The 15,591-nt window shown below is 43.3% G+C and overlaps 2 protein-coding genes across 3 annotated transcripts in view; one reads left to right on the forward strand and one right to left on the reverse strand.

Annotated features, from left to right (window-relative positions):
• Window positions 1-7,416, forward strand: part of phlpp1 (PH domain and leucine rich repeat protein phosphatase 1) — a 44,589-nt gene extending 37,173 nt beyond the window's left edge. Inside the window, exons 9-17 of the mRNA XM_085805492.1 lie at window positions 275-370; window positions 1,058-1,213; window positions 1,500-1,700; window positions 2,338-2,500; window positions 2,590-2,720; window positions 2,873-2,986; window positions 3,457-3,651; window positions 3,785-4,013; window positions 4,708-7,416. Coding sequence (XP_085661618.1) covers window positions 275-370; window positions 1,058-1,213; window positions 1,500-1,700; window positions 2,338-2,500; window positions 2,590-2,720; window positions 2,873-2,986; window positions 3,457-3,651; window positions 3,785-4,013; window positions 4,708-6,024 — 2,602 coding nt within the window. The 3' untranslated portion in view covers window positions 6,025-7,416. The remainder of the gene's footprint in view (window positions 1-274; window positions 371-1,057; window positions 1,214-1,499; window positions 1,701-2,337; window positions 2,501-2,589; window positions 2,721-2,872; window positions 2,987-3,456; window positions 3,652-3,784; window positions 4,014-4,707) is intronic.
• mep1bb (meprin A subunit beta b) lies at window positions 7,411-15,280 on the reverse strand. Of its 2 annotated transcripts, XM_085805493.1 has the most exons (14): window positions 15,167-15,280; window positions 15,046-15,064; window positions 14,909-14,959; window positions 14,777-14,820; window positions 14,589-14,667; window positions 13,796-13,913; window positions 13,503-13,681; window positions 10,664-10,882; window positions 10,295-10,447; window positions 9,761-9,976; window positions 9,197-9,667; window positions 8,893-9,075; window positions 8,458-8,617; window positions 7,501-7,996 (listed from the first exon to the last, which is right to left on the reverse strand). In XM_085805493.1, exons 1-14 carry the CDS (start codon window positions 15,239-15,241, stop codon window positions 7,774-7,776), a joined length of 2,190 nt encoding a protein of 729 aa, XP_085661619.1. In that variant the 5' UTR covers window positions 15,242-15,280; the 3' UTR covers window positions 7,501-7,773. The 2 variants fall into 2 exon arrangements, with proteins under 2 accessions (XP_085661620.1, XP_085661619.1); XM_085805494.1 differs by lacking the exon at window positions 15,046-15,064 and having other exon boundaries at window positions 7,411-7,996; window positions 15,147-15,280.
• Between the last annotated feature and the right edge of the window lie 311 nt (window positions 15,281-15,591).

The raw sequence follows: 15,591 nt of genomic DNA on the forward strand, positions 1-15,591 counted from the left end.
TAATCTATTAAGAGCTGAAATTCTAATTTTTTTTTTTTTGTCTGAATCGCAACACTGATTCTTCGGTGACATGATGAAGTGGCTCTATAATATTACAAGAAAACGGATTTTAAAAAGCCAATTCACAACAAGCTGCTGCCTTGTCTGTTCTTGTCTGTTGTGAATTCAGACACCTGCAGCATCCCTGTACTTTCTCTGCCATGTTAGTTATGTCACTTTCCAAACCGGACACAATTTATCATCATCATCATTATCACTTCCACTCCTCCCGTAGGAACCATATGGAGTCCTTGCCAGACTGGCTGTGCGAAGCAAAGAAACTGGAAGTTCTGGACGTGAGTCACAACCTCATCGCTGAGCTCCCGGCGCGGTGAGTCTCTCCGTCTCAGTGCATATGTCCCGTAAAGCCTGTAAATGGAGTACAACAGCGCAGCATTATTCTCCCTGCCCTCTGCCGGCCACTCATCTATCCCCAACGGAGCCTCATAAATCACGCAGATAGCCTGTAACCTCCACCAGCCTTCGTCCATTCTCTTCCTCTTTATATAGCGGCTTAGAAGGTCAGCTCAGATGCAGCTCAACTCTTCCTCTTCTCTCTGTTTCTGCCTTTTCATATTTTTTTTCTTTTTCTCTTTCTCTTTCTTTTTCTATCCCTCATCTACTCTGGTCTCCTCAGTGTCTGCAGATTTATTTTTTACCCAATCAGTGTCAGGATGATGAATTTCAGCTGCAGGCTCCACTATAGGCGCTGCTATTTTCTCTTTCCACATCCTCCTGCTGCACTATCCTCATTTCCATGGCTATTTCAGCCTCAACTTCAATTACAGTTCACACAGGCCAATTTTGTATAAGCATGTGTCTCTATCTATCTGTCTCTATCTATCTATCTATCTATCTATCTATCTATCTATCTATCTATCTATCTATCTATCTATCTATCTATCTATCTATCTATCTATCTATCTATGTGGTTTCATAATAGCTGCTCAGTCCAACAGTTTTTAGATTTTTGTTGTTCTACTTTTTACCAAACCATCTGTATGTGTCTGTGCCGCAGGTTGTTATGCAGCAACAGTCTGAGGAAGCTGAGTGCAGGACATAACCAGTTGCAGAAGCTGCCTGAAAGAGTGGAGCGCCCTCTGCTGGAGGTTTTGGATGTACAACACAATCAGCTGGTGGAGCTGCCCGGCAACCTGTTCCTCAAATCTGACAGGTAGCATTAATCATCAGTTGGAAGTAGCTTGTGTTTTCATCAGATAGTACACCTGACATCTGAAAAGGACATCAAGCATAGGGGGGAAAAAGCAGGTGTATGAAGGTGAAGGACTACAGTTATGATTAGGAGGAGGCAAATAAAAAACTAACATCCACTACAAAGATGGGAGAGGGGAGTAAGAATTAACGCAGGAGTTTGTAATAAAAGTGACTCATCTTAATTTTCTTGTCTCTGTCTGGAAGGTTTACAAAAACGAGTCTGTACTTTTTCTATTCATTTTCAGCTTACGATGCGTCAATGCATCAGCCAACAAGCTGGAGCACCTGCCACCTTCCAGCCTGTCAGAGGAGAGCCACAGCATCCTGCAGGAGCTCTACCTCACCAATAACCGCCTCACAGACAAGTGTGTGCCCATGCTGACAGGCCATTCTCACCTCCGAGTCCTGCACATGGCCTACAACCATCTCCAGACCTTCCCAGCCAGGTAAATTAGATTGTTGTTAACACAGCAGCTGGTGTTTTCCTTTTTCTTTTTTTCTTGACCAATTACAACAACAAATCGGTGGTCTACTGTAGATTCACCACAGATGAATCATGTCGATTAACTTAACTTTAATTGCCTACACAGTGAGTCAGCATCCAGCATACTTGTACTATCAGGGTTTCTGTCGTTTGATTGGTTGTTTGTTTGGTTGGTAACACTTTACTTGAATAGGTATTCATAAGATTGACATAAAACTGTCATAACCATGACATAACAGCTGTCATAAACATCAATGAATACTTTTGACAGCTGTTTTTTTTGTTATGAGAACTTGACATAATTTTTTTAAGTTTGGCAATTAGGTCTGCTATGACAGTTTAAATTGTCTTTATGTCAAGTTGTCAGAACAAAAACATCTGAAACAATGTCAACTTTGCATTAAAAGTGTCATAACTTACCGAATGACACTTAACGACAGCTGTCATAAGTATTCATTGATGTTTATGACAGCTGTTATGTCATGGTTATGACAGTGTTATGTCAATCTTATGAATACCCATTCAAGTAAAGTGTTACCGTTTGGTTCAGCACTATTTCACACACATCGGCTTACCCAGTGCTTTGTCTTGTCCTACAGTAAAATGGCCAAACTGGAGGAGCTGGAGGAGGTGGACCTGAGTGGAAACATGCTGAAGACCATTCCCACCACAATCATGAACTGCCGGCGAATGCACACGCTCATCGCCCATTCTAACGCCATCGAAGTCTTTCCCGAGGTCATGCAGCTGATGGAGATGAAAGTAAGCCGGTAGCAGCCGCAGCAGCACGTCTCTACTGTATGAGCCCCCTCAGATTGCACTGAGACTAACGTCTTGTCCTCTTTTGTCAGTGTGTGGATCTGAGCTGTAATGAGCTCAGCGAGATCACTCTCCCAGAAAATCTGCCCCCAAAGCTCCAGGAGCTGGACCTGACTGGAAACCCTCGTCTCAATCTGGATCACAAGACCCTCGAGCAGCTCAAGTAAGTCAATGTTTCTCTTCAGTATGTATTTATTTAAGGTTCTCATTTTTTGATATTTTCTATACTGTATAGTGTGTGTCATTAGGAATTCTCTCTGTGCTTTTTGTTTTCTGTTATGATATGTTTATTTGATCTTTTTTTCACGTTTTCAGTAATATTCGCTGCTTCCGTATTGATCCGCCTCCAACCTTTTCGTCGAACGAAGCATCTAGTGGGCCCGCTGTGTGGAGTCATGGTTACACAGAGGCCTCGGGCGTCAAGAACAAGTGAGTTCAGTCCCGCACAATAATGAAACACCGGCCGCCCATCACACTCGTCCAGTGAAGCCTCACTAAAAAACCAGACCTCTCGAGAATGAGCACCGTTGGAGCCAGATGACTCAAATAAAGGGAACAATGAAGCCGTGAATCATGAATCATGTGTACTCACGTGCCAAAACTCCACTTCCAATTCAACATTTGAACGTACAGACTGAAGACTGCATGCAAGCTATTGTACTGTGAATATTGATTTCAAATTTCTATTTGTATGTGATGTTCAATAGCCACATGGTAATCGTTGTGGTTCTGCTGCACAGTCAAAAGAATCATGGAATTAAAGCACTGTGTCCAAGGTTATTCGTTTTTGAAGTAGTGTGATCAATATGTGAACAAAGGAGTTGTTCATGTCTTTGAAGCCCTATTGTTTCCTGCAGTGGCGTCATGGTCTTCTTGTTGTTTGTCGTTCTCCTTGTCAGGCTGTGCGTTGCGGCCCTCTCAGTCAACAGTTTCTGTGGAAGTCGTGAAGCCCTGTACGGCGTGTTTGACGGGGACAGGAATGTGGAAGTGCCCTACCTCTTGCAGTGCACGATGAACGACGTGTTGGCTGAAGAACTGCACAAGACCAAGAGCGAAGAGGACTACATGACCAACACCTTTCTTGTCATGCAAAGGTGCGTAATGTCGTCATTTCATCTTGATGTTCTCATATTTAAAAAACTAGAAACAAAAAAACATCTACTATATCTCTAGTTTCTCAATCCACAATCTCATCCTTCTGTGTCCTGTTTCCATTAACCCCTGCAGGAAACTAGGGACTGCAGGTCAGAAACTGGGTGGCTCAGCAGCTCTTTGTCACATTCGCCATGACCCAACCGACCCCGGTGGCTGCTTCACGCTCACAGCTGCTAACGTAGGCAAGTGCCAGGCCATCCTGTGCCGCGATGGGAAGCCATTGTCACTGTCGCTGCTTCACAATGTAGGCCTGGAGGAGGAATACCGCCGGATCAGGCAGCACAGGGCTATCATCACTGAGGTAAAGATCCTCAAACCAAACCTTCAACTTCAAAGGATAGTTCAACATTTTGGCAAATCTACCTATTGCCATAATCCCTATAGTCATAGCAGTAGGTTCATTACCTTTAATCATCAGTGCATGCTGTTTTGAGATCCGCGGGGCAGAGACGTGAGCTGCTCAGCGAACACAACGGTACAGGTCCCCTGTCCCTCATCAAACTCAATCAAATACACAATCCAATACACCAAAACGCTCTTGTGGAGAAGTTGTGACCTGCACATTCACCACTCTATGAAATAATCATGTGTAATTATGTAACATTACAACACATGAAGCAAATACTCGCTTTTGAAATCACTCCGCCCATCAGCCGTATCTGGAATGTAGTTCCGGCTTTGCATTTGCCTCAAAAACAACTCTTGTATGTTATTTCATAGCGTGGTGAATGTGCAGGTCACAACTTCTCCATGAGAGTATTTTGGTGTTGTTGGATTGTGTATTGTGTACCTGCACCGTTCACCTATTCACTGAGCAGCTTGCGTCTCAAAACAACATGCACCGATAATTAAAGGCAATGGACCTACTCCTACAACTGTAGGGATTATGGAAATTGATTAAAAAATTGTTGAACTATCCTTTTAAGTAAATCAATGTGAATTGATGGAGCGTATCGATGTAATAATTATATTGATGCTCATGCTCTCTTCCACAGGACAACAAGGTGAATGGTGTGACGGATTCTACACGGATCATGGGCTACTCCTTCCTCTACCCATCCGTCATCCCTTGTCCCTACGTGCAGACAGTCACTCTCACCCCCCAGGATGAATTCTTCATCCTGGGCAGCCGGGGCCTGTGGGATGCCGTGTCTCCAACCGAGGCTGTGGAAGCTGTCCGAAACGTCCCAGATGGCCTGGCTGCCGCTAAGAAGCTGTGCACGCTGGCGCAGGGATACGGCTGCACCGACAGCCTCAGCGCCGTAGTGGTCCAGCTCAGTGTGAGCGAAGACTGCTGCTCCTGCTGCTGCTCCGAGCCCCCCCAGCCGCCCCCCAGCCCCGGCTTGGGGGGGCCCTACCCCGCCTCCTCCTCCGCCATCAAGGAGCGGCCGTCGGACGGCTCCCTCCCCGTGCCCCCTTCCTCCTGCAGCGAGATCAGCAGTGAAATCAGCACCAGCGAGATGAGCAGCGAGGTGGGCTCCACGGCCTCGTCCGACGAACCGCCGCAGAGCTCCTTGGTGCTGCTGCACGATCAGGCCCACCATCCTCATTTCCACCTGCATCATCAGGCCCACTCGTTGGCTCTACAGCACCAGCAGGCCCACACCGCCACCCAGCCCTGTCAGTATCTGTTCCCAGGTTCAGACCTGCCCTCCGCCCGCAGCTGCTGTGCCCTCCACCCCGCCTGCTTAGCGGGCTCTTTCCAGAGGCAGCTGTCCAGCGCCACGTTCTCCAGCGCCCTGTCCGACAACGGGCTGGACAGCGAGGACGAGGAACCCATCGCTGGAGTTTTCTCTAACGGGAGCCGGGTGGAAGTAGAGGCGGACGTCCACTGCCTCAAAGCAGAATCCTCCTCTTCTTCATCACCCCAAACATCGTTACCTTCATCCACCAGCCAGGAGCGGACCCTGCTGACTCTTCCCCCTCCTCCTCCTCCACCACCATGCACCCCAGAGCCCTTGGAGGAAGGGCTGGACATGAGCCTCGCCGAGGCCGAGAACGGGCTGGAGAGGGACGAGTCGTGGCAAGGAGGAGTCGGGGATGGAGGGAAGTTGGCAGGCAAGAGGAGAGCGAACGGGTCAGTGGCACGCCAGGAAAAGAGCCACAACCTTATCGAGGTGGCGGCCGACGCTCCATCGAAGAAACCCGGCGGCTACTTCACAGCTCCGGCCCAGCCCGACCCGGACGACCAGTTCATCATCCCTCCTGAGCTGGAGGAGGAGGTGAAGGAAATCATGAAGCAGCATCAGCAGAAACAGCAGAAGCCTCCTGGGAGCGATCAGCCCACAGACTACTACGACACCCCTCTCTGAACAGCAGCAGCACCGCTCACACAACCCCCAGCCTCATCTCTTTCTCTCTCTCTCTCTCTCTCTCTCTCTCGGCGGCAGCATGCACAGAACCCTACACCGATCGTAAGCCACTCTGTTTTTGTTTTTTTTTTCCAAAAAATGGTCACAAACAGAATGAGCCTACTCGAGAGGACGGACAACGCACATGAAAGCCTTCCAGCTCTACACAGCCTCATCCTTGGAGAACCATGCACTGTAACTGCTCCACCTGTTTCTACCCGAGCAACTCATAGAATAAAACAAGCAAATGAGCCCTTTAATGATACTCGACCCTCTTGAAAAAAAAGCCTGTGGACACCGCTCCTGGTGTCCATGGTCGTGCCCTTCTCACAGACTGTGGAACGTTGTTTTTACATTAGACAACCAGCTGAGTATGTAATCAACACTAGTCTCTTTGCAATAGCATTAGCTCGCCACAACACTTGTTAATATTGATAACAATTCCATGGTTGGTTGGTTTGTTTGTTTGTTTTGTAAGAGCTTACCATATCTTTTAATGTGAAAGCAGAGATGTTGCTGAAAGAACTTTTTAAAAACAGAGACACATAATCTTTTTATTATCGGTGAACTATGTTGAATGGTACACTAGTAATACCACACTTAACTGTTGTAGATAGGGCACTTAAAATACTGTATTTCTTCAGTAAATCATGGCTCTTGGCCTGTAAAATGGCATAGAAATTTTTTGTAGAAATTTGAAATACTAACTCCTAGGAGTTGCATACTCTTTATGGTGACTCAGTCACTTTTACTAATCTTCTCTGAGAGAAATGGTGATTTTTTTCCAATGATTGTAAATAAGACAAATGTTGTATACTGATGCTTTTAAAAGAACTGCGCACCTGTATGTCGGTGAAAGTTTTAACGGTGGGGAGGATCATGTGTGGTTCACCAAGAAGTTTGCTGTTATGGAGGTTTCACCCCCCCCCTTCTCCGCCCCTTTATCTTACAATGTAGACCCACAAATATCACACACCCACACACACACACACACGCACACAAATAGTTATGTGCAATTGCAGGTCTGAAACCCCGAAACATTCCACACAATATGATATCACTTTATCTAATGAACACTATTGACAGATCTTTGCATGCACATTTGCATGCGCACACATACAGTACATCCCCACACACACACGCTCACGTACAAGGCAGATACACACACAAACACACACGTACATACAAGGCCACCCACAGGTAATAATTGTTCCACCTCACCTCCCTCGTACAGTAACTGTTATCACCGGCATGACTGTGTCAAGTTCAGTAATACAAATATATCCACATGGAAAAGAGACAACACAAATGTTCCTGTCTTTGGTATAATAAATTTTAAATTTGTGAATATAAGTCATCCTGTCTGGCACTGGTTTTTATTAATGAGCTTTATGTTTGTCCCATTTAATTTAGTTGTACAGACATTAATGGAAACCATGGTTTTAAAATAATTTATTCAACATATTTTCACATTTATGTATTGTTGTTACATTGAATAACCAGAAGGGGGCAATCTCATGTTACATCATGATCTGTAATACAGTATGTAATGGCTTACCTTTTAGCATTGGAGTATAATCTATAAACCCAAAGCCTGTTCTACAAGATATTTAACACAAACATTAAGCAGAAAATACTGATTTATTTCATTTAAAGTCTTTTCTTGTTGTTGTTCTTCTATTAACCAAAGATGTCATTCAGGATATTCCCCTACAGTTTATCGGAGGCATGCATGTTTCTCATGACAACACTGCTGTCATCTCTGCGTTTCTTGTACTTCTTCTTCACACAGATGACACTGATCACTGTAACCACCAGCATGACTCCCAGCACAGACAGAGAGGCAGCAAGAGCGAGGTTGGTTTTATCCGTGACTGAGCCCTTGAACTGACAGTTGTCCCCGTAGTGCCACCAGTCATCACCCACCGCACACCTGGGCAGCAGAGATTTTTTTTTTAAAAAGAAAAGAAAAGAAAAAGGCGAAAGAGAAAAATCAGTCTTGCAGGTATATTCAGCTCTAAAGCAAGTAGCTATAGACATTAATGGCAAGCTGGTGGAACACAAATATAAGAACCACATCTAGTGGAACAAGAGGGTAGCTTTTAGTAATGAAGTGTGGTTCTGAGATAACGGCATCAAATATATGAACAATTCTGAAATTACTAGCTTGGCTTTGTTCAAAAGTAATAACCACGGCAAGAAACATACAAAACAAAGAAACATACAAAACAATTGCTTTTTTGTACATGCCACACAAAATGATTGTTGTACAGATTAAACAAACATTCAACATGTTAATCTGTGAGTAGCCTATTTGTGTGTGACATTATTCCTTTAAATGTAACGGTGTTCCCATTGCCAAGTTAGTTTAAAAAAAAAAAAAAAAAAGCTCACCTGCACAGAGGTTTTCCCTCGTCCACCACACAGATGCCATCATTCAGACATTCCACATTGCTGCAGAGTTTAGGGGGCGTAGTGGTGCCAGTGGAGGGTGTTGTGGAAGGTGGTACTGCTGTGGAAGGCTGTGGTTGACTCACAGTCAGATGAGACACATCTAAAGCAAGAACGCAAATGAGAGAGCAGTTAATTGGATTCAAGTGGAGGAGCAGTGACGAACGTGAAATGAATGAGCAGCGATGAGGTCGCGTGATAAGATGTAGTTTTTTTCCTGCCAAGTGGGTATCTGACTCATGGGTGCATCACGCTCGTGTTCTTGACCCTGAAAATGTTGTTTGTATGTGTGGGAGGGATAAGTACATGGAATATAAATGGATAGGAAACTGATCAAATGACAAGATGGAAATGGTTTTTACTGTGTGGTGCCTTTACCTTCCATTGTGAGGAGAAAGATGGCATCTCCCCCCTTAATAAAATCCCTGCTCTTGGCTCTGAGCTGGGTCAGATACACTGGGGTTCCAGCGCCGGGTCCTCGGAAGTACTTGGACCCATCTGTGTCTGTGACTTCAGAGCCCACCTTGCGAGGGTCGTCCCAGAAAAATAGGTCCGATGCATCTGTTTAAAAGGATGTTGTTGAAAAAGGACTATGAATACAGTACCACAGCACCATGTGGATTTTAACTGTTTACGTAGCCTAAAGAATCATTCAAATTGACTCAAAAAAAAGCGGTTTCACCTGATGCCTTCATGTTGGGGTCAGTGGTGACGCTGCGCTGGTTAGACATGCGCTTTTGAATGTGAGGGTGCTGGTCCATCAGCATCATGGTTATCTGTTTCCAGGGGCAAGGCCATTTCTGCCCCGTGTCCCCCTCACGGGCCACCAGATGAGCATAAGCCGACAACTCCCCAGGGTAGTCTGCCTTCCCGCTGGGGTACAGCTGCATTTGGAAAGTGTATCCCTCCTTGGAGGTGAATGGGGGGCTGAAGATAGATGTGTTGTGTGGGGTGTTTTCCAGAACTTGTCTGAAGTTCTTAACGCGCCATACAAACTCTGGGCAGGTGGTCTCTGAAAGGTTGATGTCATCCAGTGACAAGCCCCCTGCCGGGTTCCCGGCCGGGCCCACCTTGGTCCCTTCAAAGACGACGCGGAATTTTTTCTTGACGTCAAGACTCACGTGGTGCAACTGCCATAGATCCTGAGGGGCTCCTGTCACAACACATGACATAAAACTTTACCAGACCTTTTACCAGCACAAGTCTGACAGAAATTCGAGATGTAATACAATTTACAAATAGTCACCGTCTATGGTCTTTATTAAGCGCAGTGTCCCGTTGGGGTGAGCTTTGTCATATTCACGGACGTGGATCTTCAGAGTGTCCTTGGGGTCGGCGCTGTTGTAGTAGAAGAACTGCAGGCACTGGAAACCTCTTTTGGGGTACAGGAGCATGCTTTCAAGCAGAGCTGTATCCCCAGTTTTGGCAGCAGAAGTATTGAAGTGCATGAAATATCCCGAACCTAAAGATTCAAATGTCTCTTGATTAATACTGTCTATAGAGGTACCATTTTAATGCACTACTTTGATATAACTAGTTAATCTATATGGCAATGGTAGGTTCAAGTCTGTCATCTCTTCATATGCCCGTAGGTACAGTATATTGAAATAGCTCAATGCCAGTATGGAGGAAGATAATAAATTGTAATGACCAGAAACTTTTTCAATGTACTGTACCTCAGAACATGTGAGTGTTGTTTTAAGATGATATGGAAAAACATGTGCTTAAAGTAGACGCACATATCTGCACGTCATGCAAATCCCTCCAAGGTTATTCTCACCGGTGCATTTGCCCATGTTGGAGTAGTCAGTGTTGGGCCCTCCAGCAGCTTTGTCAGTCCTGACCCAGTCTGCTTGGTCTCCTTTCCCCTGGACCATACCACAGATGTTCTCACGTTCAAAGTCACACGAGTCCAGGAACGTAGAGGTCTTGGCTAGAGGACAATTTATAGTCACACAACACAGGTGAAGGACTTTGAACGGTTATAAACTAATCTGTGTGCAGGTTGAAGGATGTTTTGCTTATTCACACATTTCCATGTGGCAAAAGATATTGACAGCTAATAGGCTACCAACATTAATAAAACTAGGAGGTTGGTAGTTCAAGCTCAAAACACATTTAGTATGACAAACAAGTTGTTGACTCTTACTGCAGTTGTAGAGGCGGTGCAGCTTGAGCAGGTCGCTGTCACTGAACTCCATCCGCTGGCCTATGACATCACTAAAAGCAGGGATCTTGGTGACAATGGTGGGCTCTGTGCCATTGCGGAAGGCGTTTTTGCTGTAATGCATCATTGATCCGTAGTCGTAGGGCACACCCAGCGAGCTGGAGGTGGTGTCATTGTAGGTGTTGAAGTTGTGCTCTTTACCTGAAGATCAAAATCAAGGTACAAGTTTGTTTTTACTATCACATCTTATGTTCTTCTCCACATGCAAGGTAGAGGGGTGGGAAAAATAATTTAGGGTTAGCACATGAGGTTTTGAACATTCACGGAAAACAACTAGGCTACTTTCTGTGCAAAGGCAGAGGGATAATGTGGTGTCAGACCAGTCTGGTTCTTAGGTCGCTTTCACACCAGAGCTGTTTGGTCCGCTTTAAACGGACCAGGGTTTGTTTCCTGGTCCGCTTCGTTTGGGTAGGCGTGAAGGCTCATCTGGTTCATCGGTTCGCTTGCAAGTGAACCGTAGTACGGGCCAGTTCGTATGCAGTATGCAGATTGGAGCAGTTCCCACCTTTCGAGGTCGCCCAGTCGGATACCCAGGCCCTGTAAGTCCCCAATAGACTCTATGCACAGCTCCACTACTTCCTGAACTTAATAATGCTCCTTTGTTTCCTGTCTTACATTATTGGACAAATGATTACATCCAGGTGTGTCTAAGTAGGCCTTGTCACAAAAGTAGTGGAGCTGTGCATACTGTAGAGCCCATACCATTCTTAGTTGTATCTGAATTTGTATTTAACGTGCAAATAGGCTTTTGTCACCAGATGTCCTACAAACTACTCTCACAGAACTTTTCTGCCACTACCCTCACTCCTTCTGTCGGGCAGTAGGTAGGTAGGGGAGTGCGAGGTAATGTGAGACACCAGGTAATGTGAGACACCCCCTGTATCTAGAAAACGGAACACATTTTTGGTCATCTGACCATTATGTTTTCAAGCCCCTTCCATTTCCCCATGGCCATGAAGGAGAGGACCTCATGATGCTGTGGAAAGCATGTTTTTTTCACAAAAATATAATTTTTGCAAGTAAAAGTAAATTTTCTTGGTGTCAACTTAATCAACTGTTGTGCCAAAGCAAACTGATTCAGGTAGAAAAACTTATATGATACATGATGATGAACTACCAACACATAAAACCATGTGATGATGCTGGCTGAAAATTAGCCAGAATTTCTAAGAGAGGTCGTTTTCTCTAAAATGGGGGTGTTGAGGTAAAGTGAGACAAATGCTGCGGGGTAAAGTGAGACCATGGATGTAAATCCATGTGAGTGAGACTGTGAGCACACCACACACAAAGATTTACACTAGAATCTCGTCCCCCAAGCCAGAAATCTTGCATGATCAAACATGATCTGTAGCCACACTGCTTTGTTATGCTATGTGCTCTCAGTCAGCTCACTTCTTTATTGTTAATTAACTAAATTTTAGTCACATTCCACTTTGTCGGCTCCCCCCACACACAAGAGGACTTTTGATCAAAATGGTCACCATTGTCGGGGCCTACAATCTGACCCCCAGACTATCTAACTGGTTCTATCTGTCATTTGAATGTTAATTAAAACATTTTGTGTTGTATTTGATTTTGGTCTTGAGTTACTTTGTGTTGAGAAAACAAAAGTGCTTAATTGACCAATCCCCATGATTCTGTTACTGGTCCGACATTAGTTTGGGGAAGTGTGGTTGTCAAGCTAGCTGTCAGGATTCTAACTGTTACAACATGTGTTGTTATGGTAGTTTCAGAGTGGAAAAAGTAAGTGGATCAGTTTACCCCCTTGATTTCTCTAGTCTGTCTCAGTTTACCCCTGAGCTGGGGTAAAGTGAGACACAAGACCACTTTTTTTAAAAACAATCATATTTTCACTGTCCTTCGTTCTAAATACATTCTGATAATTTCCATTGCTAGGAAACAACCTGAATTAATGGGAAATGTGTACATTTTACTGATAAATCATTTTAGCTCGCTTAGAGGGGAGCAAATGTAAAAAATGTCTCACTTTACCCCACTCTCCCCTAGGCCTTTTTTCTTTCTTTTCTTTTTTTTGCTCCAGTTTAGCTTGTAAATTTGTTTCAGGTCTATCATCGTCTGGTTAGGATGCAACTTGTGCTTAAACTGATAGACTAATGCCAAGGGTCGAAATTGTGCATCAGTGGAAGTAAACAAGACACGTGCAGCTGCCCTTAGGATTAAGGTGTGGCCTCAAGCCCTGAACTTAGACAGAGGCTGTAATTCAAATTACAACAAAACTTTCTAGCTCCTTGGACTCATTATTATTATTATTATTATGTTGTCCTCTCGTCTTCTCATAAAAGTTGCTTATTTACAGCTGACAGGTGTTGTAAGCCTTGAAGAACCTTTGCTGACATGTAAGGAAACAGCACTTTAAAAAAATAGATTTGATCTATAAAGAAATTGATAAGCAGGAGTCAATGCAAGATACACTGTGATATTTCTTGATCAGGTGATGAGTATTGCTTATCTAAGAGAGTGATTCCGCTAGGAAAACAACACAGTACTGTACCACTGTAAAACAAATTTCTCATTTAAGTCTATCCTGTCCTATCCTTATCACATAAACAGTAAATCAACTTCTGCATCAAATGCTCTACACAACAACCTCTTGAACACTGCTGCCAGGTAGTGAAGTGATTGTTCAGTTTAATTAGACCCCTTTTATGATCACAACATGCAAATAGGAATCATGAAATAAGCATTTTATAAAGAAATATGGGAGCATGAATGGTCAGTATAATTGTAAGAGCTTCAGTACCCTCTGAGATGAGGTCCCACATGATGTTGACATAATCATCACGGTCTGCCCTGGACTGCTCATGCCAGAAACCGAGAGCATGAAGGAACTCATGTTCAATGGTGGCGATGCGGTCACAGTTTCTGCCAATGGACAATCTCTGTTTCCCAACTCGACGATTTCCCACAGACGAGAAACATCTGTTAGAATAGAATCACATCGAGGCATAATGATAAAATATAGATTATACTTATCTTAGCTTATCTGTACATCTTAACACACTATAAAAAGATAAAAAGTCATTCCTGCCTTACCCGCCCCCTTTAAAGATGGAAATGTAATTTGCTTCTCCTTTCCAAGGCTGGAAGTCAATGCAGGTCTTGAGCCGGTACTGCTCAAAGGCCTTCAGAATCACACCTTTTGCATTGATCTCTGCAAAGAAGATGATAAATCAATTCAGTTTTTTTTTTTTTAAAAAGGTCTCTTTCAAAAATGCTTTTGAGCCTTACTACTGTCCTCTTCCTACTGTAGTATATTGACCATCCTCTGGCCATGGCTTTAACTCCCTCCTTGTTTGTTTTATGTGTGTAGAAAAATGAATAGTCATAATAGCAAAATCAACATCTCTTAAAGCTAGATTTGTAGAAATACAGTACACTCAAGTGAGTTTCCAAATTTCATGAACGTGAAAATATGTAAATATTAGGAAATATTTAATGTTTTAAATTATTTGTGCAGTATGTTATAATAAAAAAAATGATGTACTGTTTTGTGTTACACAGGTCTGAGTCCCCATTTGACATTTTACAGCATGTCATAAAAGAATATGCTTACGATACTGTCAAGTATCTAGGTGATGAATTTGGTGATAACATTTTACAGTTAATAGTAGAATTTGTTTGAGTTGTGTCAGAGGTTTATCAAATTGTTAATACAAAAAAATTGAATAAAAAGAAAATTATGGATGATAATCTTTGAAAAAATTCAAACTCTTGTTTGTTCCCACTTTAAGGAGCTACATGCAGCCATTCACATCTTACAAGAGGATCTTTCTGAGAGCTTACTTGTTCTTAATTTTTCTGCAAGCAGTGTAACAGGCACTCTTACCTAAGTCATCTTCCATGTAGTATGGGATTGTCCTTGGCCACCTGTACTCATCCCCGATTATGGAGTTTCGGGTTTGCCTCTGCAGCCGTCGACAAAAGCAATTACAAAGATTGAAACAAAGTAACGAGTTAAAGTTAAAGCATCTTCACGATTTTTTAGTAGTGCAGGAGACAGTTGAATAAACACACCTCATCAAGCACAATGTCCCCCTCTACAAGATTCAACCCTGCCTCTATGGAGACAAAAAAAAGGAAACAATGTAAATGAATAATAATATGGTTAATAGGTGTTTTTTATTTTATTTCCTCCCGTCTGCAAACCTTCATTGATGTCAAAAATGTCAAGGTCCCGTCCACCGTCCACATCATAGTCTGTGAAAGCAGAAGAAGTTAAAAAGTTGAAGGAACATAAACTTTAACTTTGGTTTGGACATTGCTTGCTACGAAAAGTCACTTACCCGATATTTTTGCTGTGGGCTAAATAAAAGAGAATTCAAAAAGAAATGTTACTTATCTACAAAAGTCAAGTTTATAGTTATCACAATAACAGTAACTTTACTAAATACATTAATTTCTTACCAAAGAAAGTGTGACACCACAAAGGAGGCATGCAATGTGAAGAACTAGTACACCTGTAGCTTTTCTTCCCTCCATGTCCTAAAATGTCCCTTGTATGAGAACGTGAGAGATACTGAGCTCTGACAGACCCTCGGACAGCAGATATTACAGAGAAGTTTCTTGTGAGTGACTTTAAAAAATCTACACGTGATCAGAAGTCGATAATTGACAGGGCTGTAAAGCTTTACAACACCTTTAATCTGCTCCGTTATCTGCTAACTAAGAAATGTTTGCAGATTAGCTGCAGTGAAACAGCTACACAACAGCAGAGTTAGGCAAAACACGTTTAAAAGGAGTAATTAACTGATTTACTATCAACAAGGAGCTTCAGTCATTTCTCAAACTTATCTAGAAATATAATATAATACAATATATAATTTAATATC

The sequence above is a fragment of the Trachurus japonicus genome, chromosome 17 (genome assembly GCF_045865225.1).
Source record: "Trachurus japonicus isolate A0001 chromosome 17, Traja_1.0".
NCBI classification, from domain to species: Eukaryota; Metazoa; Chordata; class Actinopteri; order Carangiformes; family Carangidae; genus Trachurus; species Trachurus japonicus.